Consider the following 13,223-nt stretch of genomic DNA (forward strand, 5'->3'; position numbering starts at 1 on the left):
GCGTGAAGCGGGAATGCAATCCCGGCACAGTAGCCAGCAGTGATGATGACATTGAAGTATTTCAACCATGTTGGAATTCTAGGAAATTGTTGGTCATTTACATCCTCCAAGACGGACGGAGCGCTGCAGCTGGAGGGTCATGCAATTTGAAGGACCCTCAAGAGTGCTATTTGTTAAGGAAGGGACACTTATTTTGTAAGGAAATGGGAGTTATTTCTGCCGGCCCGCTCGTATTGGAGTGCGCGGCCGTTCCGCTGCTATTGCTAGGTAAGTGCACAAAATTTTTTTCCTCTGATCCCAATGAAAATTATACAGCTGAAAAGAGACAAAAATTTAGAAAATTACCATATAAATGTAAGTGGAACACAAATAAAATTGAAGAAGTTATTAATTTTTCTTTTATTGAATTATGTCTCCAAAATGGACTAATTTTTGGCACTTTTTCGGAAAAATATCATTCCTGGGTTTCTTCTGAGCCAATTACAAAGATTTCAGTACCATTAGAAAGCTCTTGTTGTAGGCTATCTATTGGTTTAGAGACATTTGGTAAAACATTTTGGTTGAGACTTTGACTGCAGGTGGGTGGGGCAGATGGGTGTGACTGATAGATTTGAATGGTATAAAATATAAATCAAGCAAAAGGCAGAATTTTACAGAATATATTCCAGTTGGACAAATAAATTATAAATAAATTATAAGTAAAAAACGAATAAATTAAAAATAAATGATAAATAAAAAATATATTATAGATAAATGACAAATAACAAATAAATGATAGATAAATAATGTAAAATTAAAAAATAAATGATAAATGAATGACGAACTCTCCTCCTCCACTTGAACTCTCCTCTCCATAGAAGTTATGTCAGCTTCAATATCAACAGGAGTGATGACTCCATAACAATTTTTCTCTTGATTAGATTGGGGGCACTTAACATACCATGGACCAAGCCGAGTCGTTTGCAAAAGAGAATCAATATCCTCTTCACTGCCATCAAATAGCTGGACAGCAATCAAACCTTTTCTGCGGTTCACTCGTATATCTTCCACACATGGTTGACAGAGCTGGGCAGCGCTACTTTGAAATGTAGTGGCTGCTACCGCTACATGCTTTAAATGTAGCGGGCGCTACCGCTACATTGCTTTAAATGTAGCGCCGCTACCGCTACCGCTACATGTAGCACGCTACTGCCCACCTCTAATGGATGAATATGGCGGTGCTTCCAATACTGAGCAGAGCTGCTCTGGTGAGGTCAGCATCCGTTTAGAGCCATCGTCTGCTGGGCGGATGAGGACCATCCAGGGATTTTGTTGATCAGTTGCGATGGGCAAGTGCAACCCAACAACATTGGAATTCCTTTGAGTTTATTTCACTAGGGAAGCTAAGATTATTAGCGCATTTTCTCATTTATGAAAAAAGGCGCTATAGTGCTCGCCATGTCCGTCCGTCTGTCTGTCTGTCCGTGACTTCACGTTTTCGTCGACGAGAAAATGCGCTCTCTGTCACTCACTGCAGTGAGTATTGAGTTATATTTTTCCAGTATTGGGTCGCTTCTTTGTATCTCCCAATATTTCTTCAATGGTTGCAGGCGCACTCTTGCGCTTCCGACGTACCGCTCCTCATTCTGGTGAGTTGCCATCTTGGGATGGGGAAGTTGCGTCTTCACCGATAATCTCAGTTACACTGAAATGTTTGAGTTGCGAATCGGTCATTGTCGGCTCTGATGCGTTTGGTGAAGCACTAGGGTCAATAAGATCTTGCCCCTCAGAGAAATTGATCATTGAGGGATCGTTTAGCACTTTTACAATTATAAGGAAACAGAGAGGTTTGCTGGAACGTCGTCTTTCGACATCGGTTCAAGCTCCTCTTAACACTCGGTCTGAATTTTGACGGACACATTTACTATTTTTACATGGGTGGGCAGTGAATTTTTATTGGTATTAAAGAACTGAAGAACTGTTTGTCGGCATTAAAGCCTTAATTTATTGAAAGTGAGTCTCAGATTTCGCTACTTGCCTACTGTTCACACACTTTTTTGTTAAAAATTAACTTACATCATGTCTAATTCTGATACTTCCAGTGGCCAATGAGTGGAGTTGCAGTAATTACTGGAGGGGTTTAAATAAAATTCAATATTAAACAGTATATAATGATACTATACTGAAATCAAGCGAATCTTAAAATTCACCACAGGTTTGAACTCGCCTCATACTATTTGGAAATTCAATAGCAGTAACTAGGAATAATTCATTTTTGGTTATGATCTTATTCATGTTGGAGACATTTAATTGCTCGTGGCCGAAATTTTAACTAAACAAATTGTCTTCATGATTGAATATGAAATATGTTATTTAATTGCGCATTTAAAATTACCCCGAAAAATGGGCTTATCGGAACGAATATGATGATCAGCAATTTTATTTCTTTTGAATTAAGAGCATTAAAATATGGCGCTCATAAACCAGCTTCTCTTTTATCCCATTTTAAAGCCATTTGTAAACCTTATTATAGGTTGATACTTTTATGTCTGGATCTTAACATGTTGATGGTTCTTGCATAAGTATATCACCTTCTTGTGAGTAGCATATATACCAGGTTACCCAAAGCGCAGGCACCGAGCTCGCATATCACATTCAGAGCAATGAATGGGTCATAGCTTCCAAATAATCACATTTTATGCATGTATAACTGTCGAAATTTTTGCCAGGCTTAACTGTGTCCAAATGACCTACTATGTATAAAGCTCAAAAAGTGCATCGCTATTTGAAAAATCTCTCTCGATTTTCTGAATATACTGGTCGATCCGCAGCGTTCACTGAAAAAACGTATTTAATTTTCAGAACGGCAATAGCTTTACTAGTATTCTGATGAAAGGGGTATTCGGAATTGTGTTAACGAACAAAAAACTATGATATAATTATAATTTCTGAGAAATTATGGGCATAAATTTCACATTCACATTTGCTCTGTGCTTCATACGACTAGGGTGACGTTGGAAGTAGTTTAGCGTGCACATTTAACGTGAAACTAACATCTCGCCCCCTACTTTACTTCACTCCTATGCGAAGAATTGTTCGCCAATTCGTTGCCTGACCTCGCAGCAGCAATTTCCAGGGCGCAAATGAAGCTCCGGGCCATATTATTTTCCACCGCATTCGTCGACACTTCAAGTCAGATTGTACAGACTAACTTTTGAATAATCTTTGGCCTCGGTTTACCTTTGGACTCCCGGAGTACAGCCTCTCATGGAAGCCTAGCCTGAGCAGGGTTAGGACCTTTGGACGCAAGGAGCGTGGGCACGTGCAGGAGTCGCATGTGCTACGATCGTCCTATCTGGCCCCACGGTTCCCACTCTGGCTGCGACCACTGCCTTGGCCCCGGCAACCTACTTTTGCGCGGGTGTGGACCAGTCCCAAGAAATATTAATTTTAATGGCAATGAAGATGAAACTGTAAGCAGTTTGTATAGAGAAACCGATAGTGGCAGCACTTGACCAGCGATTCACCGATGGATTTTTTAGCACTTCAGGTACGTCACTTTATATACGTAGGCACGGAGCACGTGGTGATGAGGTGCTAAATCCTATAACTTTTCACTTAAGCGTCGACCCCAAACTGACGAAATAAGCCCGTAATAATCGCTACTTCTATAATCTTTGACAACTTTGAATATATACGCTTCATACCAAGATTCTTTTTCAGCATCAAAATTTTTCACAATGCGTGGCAATTTACTTAGATTGACGAAATTTACTTGGCTTGAACTGGGCTACAATATTTTCTGAATTTATTGTGATGCGATTCAAATCTTATTAGAAAGTCATTTATAACAGACGCTATAGTTGCCTAGCAGAGGAGGTTCGACTTTATTTTCAGGAGCAAATTCCTAATTTTATTTTCAGGAGTAATTAAATTTCAGGAGCAAATTCCGTAGACTTTAAACTACGGAATTCCGCACCAAGGAATTTCCTGGCATATTTAGCAAGAAAGCATGCAGATTTTAAATATATATATTAGCATGTAGATTTTAAAATTTCTCAATATAGTTAATTTTTTATAGTTTATCGAGAATTTTCAGTGATAGCTCACTTAAAATCTACTATGCTCGGATATTTTTATTCCCCAAATGTTCTTTAAAATGTAGCAATTTGATCGACGATTGGCAATTGAACCTTCATTAATACACAGAAGCCATTACTACAGGTTATCAGTATTTGATCAGCTAGCACTTGAAGCGCTGGCCAAAGCGGTGCTTGCGGCTGCAAAGTTTAGGCCTTAAGGACTTTGAAAACAAATGTCAAACAACAGCCTCCAGAACCCATCCCACTCACCGGAAATACTTCCTATGGTTCCTTTAATTTTTGGGAGCCAAGTTACAAGCTCGTGGGGGGGGGGAGGCGTGGTGGGTGGTGGGTTGGGGCTGGCCTAACCCTCCCCCCCCCTCCGCTTGCTGAGGAGGCGAGTCATAGGCGTCCAGGGCGGGGAATCAAAGATGGCGGCCTGTCGTTGATAGCGAAAAATAACCCCAGCTCTCAAATTAAAGACTAAAAATCGCATTATAATTTTTCAATAATGATTAAATTATTGTTAAATTTTAATTTCCAATTGCAGCATCTTTCAAATAATGCTTATACGACACCATCGTTTTGTGAGCTGAAGAGTAGCTACACTACGTGTGAAATCAATCCACAATTCATTACTTGACTTTACGCAATTCAAATAGAAGTTCCAACTTTCTCGCTCTCGGGACAGTTTGGTGTAGTGGTTAAAGGCGTCGGTTTGGGCTAGTAGGATAGATCTGGAGGTCGAAGGTTCGAATCCCGGGCTGGTACTTCTGACGAAGTAGCAACTTCTGAAAAACCTCCAACCCCCAGTGGGGGAAGCGAACTCTCGCCCCCCAGACCCCCACTGCATAGTTCAAGCAATAGGCATAACCCATAACCCACCACAACAATCTGTCCCGCCCCCCTAGGGAAGGATATAAATATAAAGGTGCTATCTTCCGAAGGTTAGGGTGTAGCTGTAGGTAGAGACCGAGCTGTAGGTAAACGGGTTACGTGGAGGGGGGCAAAAAAATTTTGTCCGTATCCATGTTACTGAAGTAAAGTCCTATGTTGAAAGTCGCTCACAGGCTATATAATTCTCTATGACAATCACTTTAACTTAAATCAAACAGTCCCTAAACCAACTGGAGCAAAACCATCTAATTGCAAGTGTGAAACCTTCCTTGTAAAACCTTTTTATACTAACTTATGATCATCGTAATTTTCGAAAATCAGTTAACAGGTTTCGTAATTCGACCTCCGATCTTTGGTATTCCTTGTTTCTATTTCTTCGCTACTCCTTGTATGTTTGTATTTATATGAACCTGTAATATTGGTGCCGGGAATAAACCATGATTTAAGTTCAGTTATTCTCAGTATTACAAAGTCAATATGCGGCTCTCTTTGATATTTTTCTGCGCTTAATGAGAATATAAATTAGCATCCTTGCTTGAAAATTCTCGTGTCTCGCATTCTTTTTACTGCGGTTTCTTGAACAGTTGATGTTTGAAATTTCAGTGGTCGCGGATCGTACGTGTTCTTCCAGGCCTCGTGCTATGTCGGGTTGCCTGAAGGTTGTTGGTTTGTTGTTACAGAAATTTCTCATGGCCAAACCGCCAATGATACATCCTCCATGCGATAAATTTCGTTCATCCTCGGAGCATGAATGAATGTTCAGTCCAGTAAATGAACCTGTAGTTCCGTAACTTAACTGTTCAGTCCGGCTGAAGTGAACATTTGTTCGGTTCGTTGGGAACTGAACATAAGTTCAGTCCACGGCCCGCTGGCAGGGAACGGATCGTGACTAGCACGTGCCCGGCAATACGGTGTGAACCAAGAATTAAAAAATATAACTCAGCACTCACTGCAGTGAGTGATAGAAAGCGCATTTTATCATCGACGAAAACGTGGTCACGGACGGACGGACAGACGGACAAACAGACGGAAAGACAGACGGACGTACATGACGAGCACAATAGCGCCTTTTTTCCGTAGATGAGAAAATGCGGTAAAAACTCACAACAGCCATAAATTTGTCTTTGCTTCTAAGTTATCATGCTTCTGCCAATCACCAATCATCTGACTATCGTTCCATACATAGCATCATCCCCTACTATGCTAAACAATTAAAATGTGACCATTTAAATGACAATTTAAAGTGGAACATGAAATTGACGCTCCTTCCGCATTTTTTTAAAGACGGAAGTAGCATCATTATCTATTCAATTATTTAAAGTAATGCGATGAAATAGTATTAAGTTGAAGTTGGATATTTACCCTATTAAATTTACATATTTGAATTTAAATTATATCAATTTTTGTTAGCGTCTTGATCATATTTGATAGATTCTACCCCTATATTATGCTCGATTTACTCTCTTATTATGCTGAATTTCAGAAAATCAACACGATTATATATATTTTAGAATGGTTCATAAATTCTTGCAATGAATTGAGAAATTTGAATTTTTGCATATATCAATGCTTGCCCGCGAAAGGGTAAGACGGCGCCGATGTAGGATACATACAAGATTGTGAGCTAAGCTGTGTGCGACCATTGATTATGGGCCCATTACTAGACAATCCAAGAGCAATACGCTAACGGAAAAGCCATTGTGGCGTAAACTAACTTGAACCTGAGAGAATAATAAATGCATCAAGATATATGTCAATTCGTGTTCATATGAGCGATGTGAACTATACGTAAACAAAATATGCGATAAGTTTAACAGGTTCATGTATCTGGTTTGAAAGAAGCCCGTGTGAATCCCCGCCGCAAGCACATTATCATAGAAGCACGGGTTGAATTTAAATCGTTTCAGACAGATAGAACTCTATTGCCCAACTTGCAGTGCAACACTTACCTCGAGGTTCAGGGTGAGGTCACTTCATTCTCGAAGTAAGGTTCAGATTAAACAACTTGTTAACATGGCACGTATACTTGAAGTGACGTATATCATCACATATTACGTCTTGATGTTTTGCAGCTCCCGGTTGTTAGACGGGCTATCTTGCACACTTTCTCACAGGCTTATCAATATCAGTTGCAGTTACAATCGCGCTGTTAGAGGACCGTCCACTGAAAATTATCGGTTTACGTCCAGAAGATCGTTTAGTTTGAGCCTTATAAGAAACGTCCAAGTCCGGTGTACTTGTTACCAAGTCGTCGCTCATCGCGACTGCCGTCTTGACTTTCTCCACTGGGAAGCTTTTACCTGAAAAAAAATCAGTATTTATTGCTGATTTACTGTCTGAAACGTCTTGAATAACCTTGTAAAGATTAACTAAAAAACAGCGGCATGATTTTATTGAAATAAGGTGCAAACTCGACGAGCTTGTCGCTCCTGACGCAAACCAATATGAGTAACTAGTTGACTTGATAACGAAAATAAATCAACAGTTAATAAAAATTTACCCATTTATGCAGGTACGTAAAAAACTGTCAAAAGTATATTTAAAGTTGAAATTCACTGGTGCTTTGCACATCGCTCCAAACTTTTTTGGATCAATTTCTCGAGATTTATTTATGCCGGTCTTGCAGTCTCTTGGAAGCTTTCGAACTACTGCTCACTCGCAGGTTTCGCTGTAATTTTGCACACGAACTTATGGGAACCTATCCGTCGCGCCCAAGTTATGGGATTTTTCAATTTTTATTCATTTACAGGTTATGGAGCTTCAGAGATTAGAATTTTTATGAAAAACAATCTCGGTATTTGGAAAATTATTTTGCTAATTCAATTTATGGTTTGTTAGATTCCTTGTTAGATTGGACGTTAGATTCCTTTTTAAAGACGAAAACCATTCGTCAATGAAATGCTTTCATAGCCATATAACTTAGTAGTCTTTTTCGAAAAATTTAGTTTATTTTGAAAAAATCGCATGATAAACACGTGCGTAAGACTCCCAAGAGTGTTAAATTATTTATCAGAATATGTTCTGTAAATTTGGTTACCTGCAAATTGGAAAACCGCTGCTAAATTGTCCTGTTGCTTCAAAAATTGTCAACATTGCCATAGTTTTGGAAATTTTCATAACAAATCTCGAGAATAATGAACAAATAGTGATTGATCAGTTAATGTCAAGGTTATAAACTTCAAAAGCCGCCTCAAACAGCGCAGCTAACTCACGATCTTTGCCTGAATTTCTGAGAATGACACCAAATGATGTAGCTTCGCTCTCGGAGTTGCTGGGGTTTAGTTGCGGCCTGACATCCTTGGCAGCAGGAGGTGGGAGTGAAGAGGCTGTGATGGTGGGGAGCTCCACTGAGCGGGTCAGACGAGGAGAGAGGGCTTCTGAATTCATCCTTCTTCGTCGGCTTTTCCAGAAAAGCAACCCGCATGCGAATAGTGCTGAGGGGAAAGAAACAATTAGGTTTTATTGCGAAATTTCTCATGGAATTATATATGTTCAGCTCGATTTTTTGCTACTGTACATTTCCTCTCGAAATAAGGTTCTAGAAAATTTATTGCTACGGTTTTACTGCCAAAGAAATGAAGATATTCTGAAAGATAGATGAATTGGTTTTATTTCAGGTATGAAGATTTTTATTTGTTGACAAATTAAATATGATGAATTGTCAATAAAACGTTCAGGCGAAAAGATAATCTAAAGTGTATATGAATCAAATAGTTCCTGCTTACAATTATCTTTTATTGAATTTGAAAAGCAGAAAGGTAAATGAAATGGGGCATTGTTGGAACATAGGTGAGGATTTGACAACAGGACAAGAGAAGCAACATGCTGAAAACCGACTAAACAAACTACTGTTTAAATAAGATAATGAGAGAAAAGAATGAAAGTAATACCAAGGATCCCAGAACAAAACTTGAATAGATGTTGCGTTCTGAATAGATGAACAGAACAACTCAATAAATACATCAAACATGAATCAATACATATAATATTACTTAGGAACAAGACAAGAGGTCAAAATAAACAACAGAAAAATACCACAATAATCAACGGAGAAAAGACAAAACGCCACAATAATTAAGAGGAAAAATAAAAGAAACCACAACAATCAACAGAAACAACACGAGCCGCCACAATAGACCCCAGTATCAACACGAGCCGCCACAATAGACCCCAGTATCAACACGAGCCGCCGCCACAATAGACCCCAGTATCAACACGAGACACCGCAATAGACCCCAGTATCAACACGAGACACCGCAATAGACCCCAGTATCAACACGAGACACCGCAATAGACCCCAGTATCAACACGAGNAGAAACAGGAACATGGGGAAAGTATAAGAAACAGGAACATGGGGAAAGTATAAGAAACAGGAACATGGGGAAAGTATAAGAAACAGGAACATGGGGAAAGTATAAGAAACAGGAACATGGGGAAAGTATAAGAAACAGGAACATGGGGAAAGTATAAGAAACAGGAACATGGGGAAAGTATAAGAAACAGGAACATGGGGAAAGTATAAGAAACAGGAACATGGGGAAAGTATAAGAAACAGGAACATGGGGAAAGTATAAGAAACAGGAACATGGGGAAAGTATAAGAAACAGGAACATGGGGAAAGTATAAGAAACAGGAACATGGGGAAAGTATAAGAAACAGGAACATGGGGAAAGTATAAGAAACAGGAACATGGGGAAAGTATAAGAAACAGGAACATGGGGAAAGTATAAGAAACAGGAACATGGGGAAAGTATAAGAAACAGGAACATGGGGAAAGTATAAGAAACAGGAACATGGGGAAAGTATAAGAAACAGGAACATGGGGAAAGTATAAGAAACAGGAACATGGGGAAAGTATAAGAAACAGGAACATGGGGAAAGTATAAGAAACAGGAACATGGGGAAAGTATAAGAAACAGGAACATGGGGAAAGTATAAGAAACAGGAACATGGGGAAAGTATAAGAAACAGGAACATGGGGAAAGTATAAGAAACAGGAACATGGGGAAAGTATAAGTAACAGGAACATGGGGAAAGTAGAAGAAACAGGAACATGGGGAAAGTATAAGAAACAGGAACACTGGAAGTAGCCCCCGAGTGTAGAGTGTCACCAGCAAGCAACGCCAGGGCAGCGGTGAGCGTCGCCAGCACCACAGCGCCCCCCGCCCCCCACGACGCGCGCTCAACTCTAACGTCGCAGTTCAGGCCCGTGAACGACGGGGGACATGAACAACGGTAGCCTGGGACATGGCGGTAATAAGAATCTATTATTATTATTATTATTATTAATGTTTACAATAATAAATTGGATATAATAATCTTAGTTATTATTATTATAAGAAGTAGGTCCATTGTACGTTGAACTATGTACTTATGTTTCACGTACCTAGAACTAAGCATAGGTTTAACAAGATGCAGGCACCCTGTACGGGCTTTAGACAAAATCTAGGTACACGGATGCAAACTTACTTAAACGCAAGAACTGACTTGATAATATGTGGAAACAATGCTACAGACAATGTCGCAAGTTTAAATAGACGTAATGGCCTAACAAGACAAAAAAAAAAAAAAAACAAAAAAAAAAAGCTCACCTAGATGTAACTACATGAAGGCTTAAGAAGAAGAAATTTCGCGCATACAAGCTGACATAGATTATCCTAACGTCTTGACATGTATGTACACTAGTACACAGACGTATATGTTCACCTAGTGGCACATTGGTACAGGTGCCGCCATGCAAGCAAGGAAAGTAGTCGCACTCATCCACGTCGGAACAAATGGAACCGTCGGCGCTGAGAACAGAGCCCGGGATGCATCTGAAAGCCATAGATACCCGAATAGAATAATATATATTTATTGATATTCCTGGTAGCAAGTAGAAATTATTCTCAAATTATAGGTCAAAGAGTTGGAGATTTGGAATGATTATCTTGTTTTAAATAAGAAATTTATTAACTCATTTTTTTAACTACCAAAGTATCTATTGTCTCTATTTGCTCAAAGAGAATTCAAGATGTTGCTCGCCTGCTGGACTATTGACTCGTGCACACAAAATTAATACATGGATTGTCTCCGCTCGTTCATACAGAACATCTTACGTGGTTACTTATTATAGTGGTATTGACTGGACTCGTTCATACAGAACATCTTACATGGTTACTTGTAGCGGTATTGACTGGACTCGTTCATACAGAACATCTTACGTCGTTACTTATAGCGGTATTGGCTGGACTCGTTCATACAGAACATCTTACGTGGTTATAGTGGTACTGACTGGACTCGTCCGGTCAGAATTAACTACGTAGTTCACCTGCAGGAGTATTGCCTCCACTCGTCCACACAAGTGTAAGGGTCAGGGCAGGTCACGTTCAGACACACGTCGGGGGGCAAGCAGCCTTCCGTGACGCCATGTGACGCCTCCGTGCGGTGGTGTTCACTGGCGGGGGTCGAGGGGCTCAGGGAGATAGGGAAGCCTGCCACGTGTAGATCGTCCAGACAGCCTGTGACGTAGAAGTTGCGGTTATCATGTCGCTTTAAGAAAAATCCCCGTTGAACGGTCTCACTGGCGTTCTAGTGGCCGGCCGACACGTGAAAAAACACCGTATGACCGTTTTTATTCAAATTTAACACTATAGTAACCAGTACAACATCTAAAAAAACAGCGAAACGGTTTATTTTCACGTGGCGGCCGGTTACTAGAATGCCGGTAAGACCGTTTTTTTTACCATTTTTAGCGCATTTTCTCATTAATGGAAAAAAGGCGCTATTGTGCTCGTCATGTCCGTCTGTCTGTCCGTCTGTCCGTGACTTCACGCTTTCGTCTACGAGAAAATGCGCTCTCTGACACTCACTGCAGTGGGTACTGAGTTATATTTTTTTCTAACAGTGGCAGCCGATAAGGTAAATGACCATTAATTTACATAAATTCAAGAGCAGGTGGGAAAATCATCACCTTCAAAAGGAAATACTAGATATGTTAATACGAGTATATGAACATCATTGATTCATTCATGGCTTCATATCACGATATGGAACTGAAACACCATTTCTATGCTAAGAAGCCGAAAAGTTAACTGCCAAGGTCTAAACACGCTGATGATCTAACATTTTAACAGGGTGGCCCAGTGGTTAAAGTTCAGAGTACCAAGATTGGAGCAGAGAGGCCCGGGTTCGATCCCAGCTCTGTGCGCCAGTTTCTGGTCAGAATCGGCAAGGAGGCCGGGCGGTTAAGCACAGCAGAATTGTAGCAGTGAGTTGCGAGTTCGAGACCGCAAAATGCTGTGAATATTCTGCGATGTTAAGAATCGGCGACAGGCCTACGGCCTAATAACGCTGAAACCGCTATTATATTATTATTATTGACGTACTCGTTAGGATATGAAAAAAAAAAATTAAATTCGCTCATGATACGCACCGGCTTTAAAGTTGCTGTAGAGCATTGGATAATCAGTGATGAGATCTTGTAGAATATCATCATGAGATGAGAGGTTGTTACTTCGACGTGAATCATCAGATTCTCGTTTCATAGTGCCCCCGTTTCTTGCCCACGGTAAATACGGCGTTCTGAATGCTTGATTCTTTAGTGGCACTTTAAATTTCTTTGCAGATTGGCCGTTTCCAACTACATTGATTCGGCCGTAACTAAGGGCTTCAGGTCTGTCGTATCTATCGACATTGATTTGGTCGATGTCAACACCACTGCTGCTGACCACAGCACCACTGCTGCTGACCATAGCACCACTGCTGCTGACCACAGCACCACTGCTGCTGACCACAGCATCTCGCTGACGACGTTGAGCTGAAGGTGAAGAGGACAAGGCGAGCTCGTATGCTTGGAGAGGTTGGGTGGAAGTCTTGGCATAAGCCTCCCCTTCATCCATGATGAGCTCAAGGGTGTTGCTGTACCTGCGGGTTGCAATTCTATAAGTTCATCACATAATATGCTGGTAGATTACAATGAAAAAGTTTATTAATTTGATGGAACTTTAGTTTATTTTTACGATTGCGAAGTTGAAAAAATGACAACAGGAATAAGGCTTAGAATTATTCTATAAGAATTTCTTACAAATTTATACAATGATCTAAAAATACTCAATCTGAGTTAAGTTCGTTCTTTTCTCGAGGCTTAAAATCGCACACACGATGAGAAAAAATTGTCCCGAATCAAGCCCGCCGACACCTACAATTCGGACTTCGGTGAATCAATTCAACTTCCTTTTTTCAATTTACCAACCTGATGATCCTAATTGAACTATATATCATCT

General features: G+C 40.2%; 1 protein-coding gene across 1 annotated transcript in view; it reads right to left on the reverse strand.

Moving 5' to 3' along the window:
* Positions 1–6,980: 6,980 nt before the first annotated feature.
* Positions 6,981–13,223, reverse strand: part of LOC108666666 (putative neural-cadherin 2) — a 138,852-nt gene continuing 132,609 nt past the window's right edge. Inside the window, exons 24-29 of the mRNA XM_047883127.1 lie at positions 12,374–12,864; positions 11,270–11,459; positions 10,666–10,775; positions 10,071–10,199; positions 8,171–8,392; positions 6,981–7,258 (exon numbers count right to left, since the gene is read on the reverse strand). Of these exons, the coding sequence (XP_047739083.1) occupies positions 7,050–7,258; positions 8,171–8,392; positions 10,071–10,199; positions 10,666–10,775; positions 11,270–11,459; positions 12,374–12,864 (1,351 nt within the window). The 3' untranslated portion in view covers positions 6,981–7,049. The remainder of the gene's footprint in view (positions 7,259–8,170; positions 8,393–10,070; positions 10,200–10,665; positions 10,776–11,269; positions 11,460–12,373; positions 12,865–13,223) is intronic.

The sequence above is a fragment of the Hyalella azteca genome, unplaced genomic scaffold (assembly GCF_000764305.2).
Source record: "Hyalella azteca isolate HAZT.00-mixed unplaced genomic scaffold, Hazt_2.0.2 contig12078, whole genome shotgun sequence".
NCBI classification, from domain to species: Eukaryota; Metazoa; Arthropoda; class Malacostraca; order Amphipoda; family Hyalellidae; genus Hyalella; species Hyalella azteca.